Below are 12500 nucleotides of genomic sequence, written 5' to 3' on the forward strand. Positions count from 1 at the left end.
CCAACAAACAAATAAAGAAAGAAAGAAAATAAGTAAATAAAATAAAATAGAGTAGAATGAAAAGCATCATGTTTATCACGTTGTGAGTTTAATGTTTCTGATTGAGACCCAAGCCTCTCATTGCCTGCAGACCAGCTACGTCTGACGTACACAAACAGACATCACGCAGAAAACTGCAAAGTGTCTTTATTATAGGTGGAGAGAATTAAATTTACAATTAAAAATATTTGAGGATCCCTTGGACTGGTATAAAGCTCGATTCAAGGCTCTTTGTGAGAATAGAACGACAGAAGAAAAGGCTGGGTAAGACGTTGGGTACAAGTGTGGACAACAGTTGTTCTTTGGTGATAAAGAGTATAAAAACGACACGGCCTCCAATGTGATCGCCTGTCCTTAGATGGAAACAAAACTGCATGGCAAACTGTACATACTAGTTAGTCAATTGTCCGAATATATTTTCAACTTTGCATTTCTTATAAGAGATGAAACCCTTAAATGCAGATTTCCAATGGTGAGCAAACCCTTCAAGACGTTTACTTCGTATCTTGTTTAGCATTTTACTCCAACTGCACTATTATTTTCTCTAAGAATATTATTGCTATTATTGCCGTTGTTTTCGTTTCATTAGGTAAGAATATGCGAACAAAATTCTTGTAGTAAACCAAGCAAAGGAGATTCTACTAAGGCTTTTGCACACAAAGTGAATTCGCAGGGCAAAATGTATTTGAAAAGCATTTGATAAAAAGACAACTTCTCCTTTCTGTCAACCATAAGTAACCCGTTGAGCTTCAGGGGTCTCTCAAAGACAATAGGCGATTTCCGAGTTCATGTCTCCTTCCTCTTCAAAGCGAGTCTAAGTGCAAAGTTTTTCTTATGAAAATTAGTTTTTATTCATATGTAAAATACAACTAATTACCATCACAAAAACTTTGCCCTTAGACTCGCTTTGAAGAGGAGGCGCACATGAACTCGTAAATGGCCTTATTGCTTAAGTTATTCAGATAAGTACAAGGATCACTTCTCCCTTTCATGTTGGAAGCGTTTGCCGATAACGTTAAATGTAACACAAAACTGCCAACAAACCCCTTAAATTAAGCGATCGGATTCAAGCTCAGATAAAGGCAAGAAAAAAAGGTTGGTTTAATCATGTCCAAACAGCAGGATCACAAACAAAAAAATGTTCAGCGGATCCGAGGTTCACCCAAATCCACCGAAGTAGCCATGGGCCAAGGGAATTCCTTTACTTATCTTGACATTTTGAAAAGCTATGGAATGCCTTATGATAAGAGCACACTTCTAATATTTCATGGTTTGAAAATTTCCAGAGAGCACATACACTGATGCCCATCTATGTGCTACACGTGAAACTTAATTCATTAGAAGTGGAGAGATCATAAATTACAGATACATAAAACCAATGACTTTCTTTATAGAAGTGTCGGTCGCTTTGCTCGTGGCAGAGACATGTTGCGGCCAAGTGTTTTGGGAAACAGCGGAGGATATTTACGAAAGTAAGCCTAACAGATAAAATATGAATGTCATTGTATTTGAACTGCCCACACTAACTTTTTTTTTTGTAGAGAATGATTGTCCCACTTTCTATCTTCACCTCTAAGCCATAAGCAGAAAAGTGAAGAGATGCATTCATTGGTGATGACTAGGGAATACTCGCAAAAATTCCGAGGGCTCCTACAGCAGTCGAGACAACATCGGAAGGTCAGCAAGTTACAGGACTGCAGTAGACAATTAACTATGGCTGACATACTCCCCGCATAAATGTTGTTAAGAATTTGACTTTACTTCAAAGAAGACTGGGATTAAACTTAGTTCCCAGAAGCGTTTCCTTTCGCTCCACCAAGGTTCTCAGTAGAGGAGTTTTGAAAGTTAATGCGCACAACATATTGTGTTTTAGGTTTGCGAGCTATTCCTCCACTTGAAGAAACGAGACATAAAATGATGACATATCTCCTTGATCGCCATGACAACTCAAGAGACAAGAGATTCACTCCATATTCTGACGTCGTGTTTGTTCTCGATTCATCCGAGTCGATATCCAGGGCCGACTTCAATGTCAGTGTAAGTGTTGTGAAGAGCCTGGTGACAAGGTTTGAGCCTGACTCACGATTCGCTGCAATAACATTTGGTGCCAATGCCTCTGTAAGCTTCAATTTTAAGTCACCCAAGGTAAGCAAAAGGATCAACACAGGAACTGTTCTAATTGCAAAAGGTCGTCAATTGTAGCCCGTAGAAGGCTTTCAGATTAGAGGACTTAAGCAACGACAACGGAGAGGGCAATTAGAACTTTACTGGACAGTTTGCACGCCGTGCACGTGCATTTTTCGCTTTTGTCCATTTCTTTGCCGTCGCCAGCAAAACAACAACGTAAAATAGCCAAATTTGAGGTTTTAGGAAGAACCTCAGCACTCGAGGATAAATCATGATTTTCTCGCCTAAATTAAGCGCCGTTCCGACTAATGCAATTTTTGAGAAACTACTTCAACCTTGTGATTTTCAAAAGGTTGTAATATTCACCAAGTCATGATTACAATAACGCGAATTTATATTTTGAGATGACGTTCTCGTTGCCGTTGCCGTCGCGTCGTCGTTAGGGACCTTAACATCTACGACGGCGACGTCAACGAAAACGTCACCTTAAACTATAACTTTGCTCTATCATAAGTCTTTCGAGACTATTCCTTCGCGTTCGCGTCGTACAATGTGGGCGATGTATTCTAGAACTAAATCGGTACGAGCGGTTTCAGAGTGAAAATAGAGAATGCAAGGTTCTGTGTTCCATGCTCACGTTGTCGTCAAAACTTTAAATTTGGAGATTTCACGTCGTCGTTTTACAGAGTACCGCAAAAATATGCGCCAAAATGCGTGCTGCACGTGCAGCACGATTATTTATGCTCTTTTAACCAATGATATCATTGTTTTGTGGCGTTGTCGTCGACGTTGCCGTCGTAGATCTTAAGGTCCCTGTTGCTTAAGTTTTTTTACTGTGGGATGTGCGGGAAATGAAAGCTGAACTCCGCGCGCCGAAGGAGAGCACCACGATTAAGGTCCCATTGATGCGAGAAATGTTGGTTTTAGCTATGACGTCATTTGCGACCGTCCGTACTTACGTCCACCCCTCCATGTATGCCATTGTGACCTCAGTGAAGGGGTTTATGTGGTTTGTATGTGCAAACATAATTGCTTTTTATGGACTGTTCGAAATGATTTTTCACGGAAAAACCTCTGCTAAAGGATGGAAAAAATCTCAGGGAAACGCTTTCGAGCAGTTTTAGAACGGCAGCTGCAAAACAACATCGAGGAATTGAGGTTAGTGATGAAGATAAACATTTGCGTTGGAGCCATGATTTTTAAATGCAACGAACTACTTTGTGGCCGTCTTTTTGGCGTTGATAAAATGAGATATTCTAAGCCACATTGCTATAAATAATTAAGTCCAGAAAAGTTAATTAGTTTCATAGGTCTCTGAGGACCCATGTTTTCAACCGAACGCAAATGAGATAAATAACCCGGGAGCTCCGCTTTTAAGCTTGGCTAAGTCTATATATTAGCAGAAGTGCGGCCAAAACAATTAAAACTGGGGACTGGGAATAAAAGGTGCATACTCTCCCTAAGCTCTTTCGTTTATTTGCACACCTAAAGCTGATAACACAAGACCTTATTAAACAAAGTTAATGCAAAGTGTTCCTCTTAAGTCTCTTCACTGTTCAATTCTATACTTTCTATGGTTATTCACCAGCTCACAACTGAACTACTTCTCAGTAAAATGCACCATCAAGGAGGAAACAAGAGCATACTGAATGCTCTCGAAACGACACAAAACGGATTGCTACTGAACCGCGATGGAAGCCAAAAGAGAGTGCTACTGGTAGCTAATGGGCCTGCTACAGAAAACCTACAGAGCTTAACTTGGGCAGCCAGTCGGATCAAAGCACTCGGGCCAGAAATCTTTCTTGTGGCCCTCGGCGACAGGATACCCAGTGTTAAGGAACTTGTCGCGATACCGACTTCGACGGATGCACATTTTTATCGCATATCCAATATGAGCGCTTTCAAGCAAATAGTAGATGGGATTCCTGTGCACATTTTTTACCGAGACTATTATTTTGATGACTGAGGTCACGAAGCTTGGAAATCAAATATGCTCGGTGTGATTTGTGGCATTAGAATCATATCTATTTTCTGGGTTAAATTAAACGAAGAGGAAAGAACGGACAGGAAGGAAATTTGCTAAAAGACTACTGTAAATGCCTTATTACACCTGAAATGGTTTGTCTTTATAAGAAATTTAATTAAAACCATGGGCAATCCCTAACAATGTTTCATCAACTTTGAGCGGTGTATCACTGATCGGAAAGATCAGTAGGTATAAAGAGATGCATTGATCAATACTGACTCACTCGGGAATACTCGGAAAAGAAAAAAAACCGACAGCTTTAAACAGAAGTCGAAGATATGACCTTCCGATTACTACGGATACTCTACCACTAAGCTACAGTAGACTTGTGGTTGCTAGGCAACTGAACTAGGGTTAGGTGACAACTGCCCTTAAAAAATTGGTTGCATTCTCACTGCCAGTGAGAAATAAACACATTTTTCAGAATATTTGTTTTTTTTGCGGGGATGAAATCCTCGATTTTCTGTGACTTTCTTCAATACAGAAAATCCCGTAAACATTTAATAAATAACGCAGCGGTTGACGTTATGGCCATTGATCGCTTAACGAAGCCATTTCCTCGAAGAGGACGAAGTCGATGTCTTCATTAATAATTTTATATGCAAGGTTTCCCCAAAAGCGGAATTTTTGAAAGTTTTATTCTTTGAAATCCAACACAAACGCAAATGTTATGCTTTAAAAAAACAAACAAAACAAAATATTTAATCGCAAATAAAACAATGTGTAAATACCCCTTCCATTCAGACAAAACGATGATAGCAAAAATAGTCCACTTAGGATGCTAACGGAAAGTATAAATAGAAAGCACAAGGCGAGCGTGATTTATTTTGGCTAAGATAGCGTGACAAGCCAAAAAATTAAGCCCAGGGTGAGCCAACGTGGGAGTCTCTCACCTGAACAATTGATGTCTGTGGATTTCTCAGTATGTTTTTCGCTGCTCGTCCAGATACTGTTACCAGCTAAGAAAAACAAAGACACTTCAAAAAACTTTCAATCGCTGATGACACCACGACGCAAGTTTAGCTCTTAAAATCCTATCGATATTTGAGAATATGGTGTTGGTCAGGAGCTCATCAAAGGGGTCTCTATCTCTCCTATAATTGGCATGGGAGTCTATCCTTTCCCGAGTAGATTTATTTATAGAACGCTTCTCTTGGGAGATTCTGAACGCACACTGTTGTAAAAGCCAATTAAAACAGAGGTATCTCACGGGAAAAACCTGTTCCTAAAAATGAATTTACTGTTATGTTATGTTATTTATTTGTTTGAGCAGGTTGAAGTTGTGGCAGCTATTTAGCTGATGTGGACCTGCTATACCCACCCACCCATATAGTCAGAGAGGACAGCCACAACACCGGGAACTTTATCCCCTAATCTTCTCGAATAGTGTGTGGGTTCTTTAACGTTCCACAGGGAACTAATGAACATGGAAGATCCTTGTGAGACGGGGCCTACAGTTTATAGTCCTTATCCGAGAAGACTTGAAACTCTAACCATTTGCGGATGTAATTACAAAGGCAGCACATTCTCCTCAGTTATTTTAAGACCTTGAGTGTTGGTCCGGCCGGAGTAGAACTCACGACCTCCCGCATGGCAGCCCGGTGCTCAACGAACTGAGCCAAACTCGGGAAAGTGTTGACTCAAGGAATTAGAGGAGATAGAGGCTCCCCTTAATGAACTTCTGGTGTTGATCTCTCATTCACTCTGGGGGCACCTGTGAATTCTACTTTTTACTCAATTAATATTGTAAACTGCAAGGATGCCATTTGCGCCATAAAGCAGTCTGGCAAAAGTCCCCCGCAAAAATTTTGAACATTGCCCCTGAAAAGCCCCAAGGGGAGTGGTTAATTAAGCACTCATTCGTATTCAGAATCGAAAGACAAGTAACCCATCAGCACACCTGACTGCAAAATGAAGTAGCATAGGTTATCTTGTCCCCTTCAGAAACTACCACGCTACCCTGGCTGGCAGAGAATTCCTCCAGGATTGGCTTTGTGGAATCCTGGACAATTTTAGCAAACTGTGACTTCCTGAAGATCTCCGGCAAATTTGGCGGCTTAGTTGAGGAATGGCCCTCTCCCATCGACACAACAGTTGTTTCTAAAAATAACAATCATGTTATTAGTTATATCCTTTGTTTTGGAAAAAAGTTAAAGCTACAATCCAGGTCAAAAGACTTCAGGACACTTGTCAAATTTTGGGCGAAAAGTAGAGAATTTACTGTACAGGCTTCCATCGTTATATGAGCAACGCGTGTTCTTCTTTCGCTGCCCAACAGTTTTGACCAGGATTGTAGTTCATTCTTAAGTTATAACATCCTGGGCATTTTAGCGTGACAGCGAGTAAATATTAAACTGGCTGCACAAGAATAAATTAAATAAGAGAATGTTAAGTTCTGGATTCATAACTGTAAAAGATTACGACTCAGAGAGGTATAAAATCACGGGATCGAAATATTTCGGCTGCATTACTTTGCCTTCATCAGTCGGACTAGTAGTGAGTGGTTGCATAGCAGTCACAAGACGGAAAAACCGTCAAGTGCAACATGTCCTCTACCTTTGAAATGACGACTATCGACAATTCCTAATTTTCTCTGGATTGAGAGTTGTTGTCAATTTAGATTACCCTGTTCCAGGACTTCTGGTAGCAGATGAAAACAGAAAAAGTAAAAGCTGCATTCCTGGACAGGATTTACGCCCGGAGCACCCACTTTAAAAGAACCGTTTTTATCCACTTAACCGGTCAAGATCAACTGGCTGACAATTGTACCGATTACTTACCAACTCTACTTAGTATAAATAAAATCATTGTTGAATAGTGGTTAAGTCTAGTGCTTGATTTTAAAATTATTAGCTTTCTCTTGAGGTTTCGTAACCAACATTTTCTCCAGTTTAAGGACGGTGCCTACTAATTAAAGATATTTTTTCTCCGGTGTGTGGTTATGCAGGAAATGTAGATCTTAGAAAGTGTTATTGAAATCCAAAGAGAAAATTGGGGGTAACCACGCATCTTTCAAAGACAATTGATGAATAATATTTGTAAAAAAGCTTTAAAATACAAAGCAATGTATGGCGTTCTTTCCCAAATTGAAGCTTAATTATCTCTCAAAAATGCATGGTTACCCCCAATTTTCTTTTTGGATACCAAGGACACTTACTAAGATCTACTTTCTCCGGATAGTTTTAAGCAGCGCAAAAATATCCCTGTATTAGTAAGCATCACCGATAGGAAATCCGAGTATCTCGAGATGCGCAGAACGTATGCGCAATAACAATAGTAGGCACCGTCCTTAAATTTGTTTCTTAGCGGGTGATAATACAAGTTTACAACCGCATTGGGAAGAAAAAATATTGACATATTAAAAAATAATACTGTTCTGGCAGCTAGCGATGTGGTAGTCTAGTGGTTAAGTGAAAGGGTATTTAATTGAACATTCCCAGGTTCGAGTCCTCCGAGTTCAGGCATTGGGGTTCGGATTTTGAAGACAGATTTCATTACCCATAATCCCTATCAAGCGCTAAGCGTCCTAAATTGACGATAATAGTCAATTTAGGATTAGGATTAGGAATTGTCGATAATCGTCATTTCAGAGGTAGAGTATGGGTTGTCAAGTGATGGGTTCTGACTTGTTCCCATATCTCAGAATGCCCTTGGACGATGAGCACCTGGGAACTAAAACAGATTTACTTGGCTCCAGATTCCGCTGATTGAGAACGAACGCGGTCTTTGGCTCGTGATGGAGCCTATTTATTCCACTGACATTAAATCATTCGACTTAATATAACTGGGACTTTCAACAGCGGTAGGGAAAAACAATGAGGGATTCAGGAGGGGAGGGGAGACAAGGGTTAGCAGATGGAACGTAGAGAAGGAAAGGAAAAATACGGGAGAAGTCAGACTATACCTGAGCTGTTACTTAATCGGTGAGCAGCGTCACATTCGTTTATTACATCCATGAAAAAGTCTGCTGGATTATTATGTGGTTCACAAACAAAACCTTTGAGCAAAAAAATTGAAACGTAATCATGAAGGAAGATATATCCTGTCTAAATGTACCGTGCGTGCGCTCTATACAAACCACGCATAGCCAAAAATCCTGCATTACTCGAAAATGAAAGCAAGAAGGGCTGCGATAGGCTGAAACTTAATCTTGTAGGTCAATTAAATCAGAGGGATTCAGCCCGTTTTTACTGAGGTGGTAAGGTGTTCAACTTTAGGTAACAACTTCAAAAGTATCGGCATCGAAATCTTAAAAGCAAGATTTATCCATTGCAGAATGTAGAAAGTTCAGTTTCATAGCGCAATGCCTTTTTTTAGTCTGACTCACTGAAACGTCAATCACAAAATAGCCATATGAAGAACATATGAGGCCGTTGACGGTTGCAAAATTACTTGGTTTAATTGCAAATGTACATAACCCACATAGCCAATCACACGCAAAGCAAATACGGGCAGCTCCGGAAAGAGCACCACAACACCGGGCTCTTCTACGTTCAGAAAGCCTATAAAGGATAAAGCGACAGTAAATGACATTGTGAAAACTGATGGGGCAAGAAACTTATCCTCAATGACCGACAGTCTACACGGCACTACAATGGGGGACAAGATTCAAGGAGGCAGTCACCGAAAACGTTCTTTAAGTATGGAAAAAATATTGTTTATGTCACTCGAGGAAGAAGGACCTGATTTGCGATTAGAGGGGGTGTTTACCGTTCCCCCCTTCCACCTCCTACAATGTTGTTAAAAGCAAACAGCTATATTGCCAGTTTGGAATGTACAACTTTTTTTTCTGGGGGGGGGGGGAGGGAGGAGGGAGGGGGTTGTGGTGCATAGATTAATCTGCATGTCGCGAAATGTCCCAAGAATTTTAAACGAAATGTCTCAAGAAGTTTAACCATCATTGTAGTTCTTTGTCACCGGTTAGAAATAGTACGATTAGAGTGTCTGCCTTCGTCATTTATTTGTTCCAAGTAGGACTAACAACGCTCTAAGCAACAGTTTTCAATCATACCTGCAGTGATTACTTGACTGGCAATACTTAAATGAATCTTAACGACCGAAGCGTTGTCCACTCCATTGAATATACCATATCCTGATGTGTTTTGTTTGATGTTATTTCTGGACAGCATCAGTGAAGCATTGTTTCTTGGCTATGTTAGAGCCCAAGAAAACGGCTTACCACTTGCCGAAAAATTCTAGAACTCTCAGGAAGACTGGTACAGCGCTTTTGTAGGGTTTTGTTTCTCCTCTAGCCCTTTTCATAAATGGCAATAATTGAAAAGGCTCGGCATAATTTTAAAAGCAATCCCCTAATTTTTAAATTTTAAATCATTTCATGCAAAGACAGTTGCCGCTGATTTCATAAAGAATTGTGGCTCAGTTGCTTGGGCAGCGGACTTTCGCGCGGAAGATCACGTGTTTAATGGAGGAGACTGCTTAACCCATACACGCCTCAAACGCCCGAGGGCGCCCCCATTGACGAGTAAAATCTGTCAAGTGTCACTCCCAGGGGTCAGTTGGTTAACCCATTCACACCTCAAACGCCCTAAGATGCCCCCCATGTACGTGTAAAATCTATTAAGTGTCACTCCCAGGGGTCGGTGGGTTAACCCATTCACACCTCAAACGCCCTAGGACACCCCAATTGACGAGTAAACTTGTCTTGCGTTAGACAGAGTAAAATCTATTAAGTGTCACTCCCAGGGGTCAGTGGGTTAACCCATTCACACCTCAAACGCCCTAGGACACCCCCATTGACGAGTAAACTTGTCTTGCGTTAGACAGAGTAAAATCTATTAAGTGTCACTCCCAGGGGTCAGTGGGTTAACCCATTCACACCTCAAACGCCCTAGGACACCCCCCATTGACGAGTAAACAGGTCTTGCGTTAGACAGAGTAAAATCTATCAAGTGTCACTCCCAGCAGTCAGTGGGTTAACCCATTCACACCTCAAACGCCGTAGGACACCCCCCATTGACGAGTAAAGTCGTCTGGCGTTAGACAGAGTAAAATCTGTCAAGTGTCACTCCCAGGGGTCAGTGGGTTCACCCATTCACACCTCAAACGCCCTAGGACACCCCCCATTGACGAGTAAACTGGTCTTGCGTTAGACAGAGTAAAATCTATTAAGTGTCACTCCCAGGGGTCAGTGGGTTAACCCATTCACACCTCAAACGCCGTAGGACACCCCCCATTGACGAGTAAAGTCGTCTGGCGTTAGACAGAGTAAAATCTGTCAAGTGTCACTCCCAGGGGTCAGTGGGTTAACCCATTCACACCTCAAACGCCCTAGGACACCCCCATTGATGAGTAAACTGGTCTTGCGTTAGACAGAGTAAAATCTATTAAGTGTCACTCCCAGGGGTCAGTGGGTTAACCCATTCACACCTCAAACGCCCTAGGACACCCCCCATTGACAAGTAAAGTCGTCTGGTGTTAGACAGAGTAAAATATGTCAAGTCTCACTCCCAGGGGTCAATGTGTCAAACCCTAGTTGGACCCAGCGATGCTCATCTTCTTAAAACTAACTGAGGAGAAAGTGCTGCCTTTGTAATTTCATCTGCAAATGGTTAGACTTTCAAGTCTTCTAGTTCTCTGATAAGGACTATAAACCGTGGGCCCCGTCTTACAACCCTTCCTGTTAACCAACAATGTGGGACCTTAAAGAACCCACACACTGGAGACCATCGATGTTGGTGGTCTAACTCTCAGAGAATTGACAAACCACCACGAGACTGATGTGATATGTGCAGTATACAAATGCATTTCCATTAGACTTACCTGTACGTACTTTAGACTCCGCCACATGAAACAAGCCCAAGTCGCTAAGAGTTTCCTCTACTCTCTTTGAACGCTCGCGTGTACTCAGCTTTCTGGAGAGTCTTAAGGATGCAGAGAAATGCAAGTTCTCTCTCACCGTTAAAGTTCCCATCACAACATCATCCTGGAAAATTATAAAAAAATGAATGTATAGAGTGGGGTTCAATTAAGTGTTGAATGAACTTCATTCGTAAGGAAGTGGTTTAGAAAGCATCAAGGACGGTGCCTACTAATTGAAAGGTATATTTGTGCGGTTTATTAAATTAGTATGCGGGAAAAGCAAAAAGAAAATTGGGGGAATCCACGCATTTTTCAAAGATAATGAATCAACAATATTAATTACAAAAAGCTTTAAAATACAAGGCAACGTATGGCGTCCTTTTCCAAAATGAAGCTCAATTATCTCTAAAAAATGGATGGTTACCCCCAATCTTCTTTTTGGATACCAAGAGCACTTGCTAAGTTATGCTTTCTCGGCGTGGTTTTTTTTAGATGCGCAGAACGTATGCACAATAATAATAGTTGGCACCGTCCTTAAATTAACCCACTACAATTCTTAACGAGAAGTACGATCGTCCGGGTGAGTGTAGTTCTGAGGACTGATTAGGGTGACATTGAATGATGTTTAGCTAACCTAAGCGTAACTCATCTTCAGAGTCATGTGATTGGTGTAACGTCAGTAGATGGTATAAACGCTGTGGTCGATGATGTCACTGGTCAACTACGCCGTCAGTGTTTACGCCTAGAGACCCACGCATAATGAACTATGATTCCATAGATAATCGATAACAAGGAAAGAAAAAGCGGACGGACACAAAACCTAAGCAACGTCAGTTTGAGTTTTGCATCGCCTTAAATACAATTGTGCTTCATTTTCCAAATCATATCCAAAGGCAACATCAATCATTGTTCACATGATACGTTTTCTCACGTCGGCTGCACATATTAGTCAACATTACAATCCATCCACCAAAAACACGTTTCCCTTTTGCATGGAAATTCTGTGATCATTTGATGCTAATATGTTCATAATACGCCGTCTTCCATCAGCAACTCAGTATTTTGATGAGACAAAGCGTACAACGACGTAGAATCATATCACGACTATCTACGCGAAACGACATTGCAGAATTTCATTGCAGTCAGTGGAGAAATTTAAGTATTTCCAGAGTACCCCATGAAAAAAAGTACAGGCTTAAAAGAAATTTGAATCTATAACCGAACGATTGTGCCGTAAAATGGCTTACAACCGAGCAACCGAGCCATCTAGAAGCTGGTCAAGGTGAGTTAGTTTGTATTGACGGTGGGAGATGTACAAAAGCCAAATATTTATATTGACCTGCTCTCAACTGTGCGGTTTCATAGCTCAGTTGGTAAAGCAATGCACTGGCATCGCAGAGGTCATGGCTTCAAATCCCGTTGGAGCCATCTGAATTTTTCAGGTGTCTATAATCAGAGACAGTTGCTTAAATTATCCAGATACGTGCGA

General features: G+C 41.1%; 1 protein-coding gene across 1 annotated transcript in view; it reads right to left on the minus strand.

Annotated features, from left to right (window-relative positions):
- Positions 1–12500, minus strand: part of LOC138035486 (broad substrate specificity ATP-binding cassette transporter ABCG2-like) — a 26942-nt gene that overhangs the window by 10500 nt on the left and 3942 nt on the right. The window contains exons 4-7 of the mRNA XM_068882160.1: positions 10973–11135; positions 8097–8189; positions 6093–6292; positions 5086–5151 (exon numbers count right to left, since the gene is read on the minus strand). Coding sequence (XP_068738261.1) covers positions 5086–5151; positions 6093–6292; positions 8097–8189; positions 10973–11135 — 522 coding nt within the window. The remainder of the gene's footprint in view (positions 1–5085; positions 5152–6092; positions 6293–8096; positions 8190–10972; positions 11136–12500) is intronic.

The sequence above is a fragment of the Montipora capricornis genome, unplaced genomic scaffold (genome assembly GCF_036669925.1).
Source record: "Montipora capricornis isolate CH-2021 unplaced genomic scaffold, ASM3666992v2 scaffold_414, whole genome shotgun sequence".
Taxonomy (NCBI): Eukaryota; Metazoa; Cnidaria; class Anthozoa; order Scleractinia; family Acroporidae; genus Montipora; species Montipora capricornis.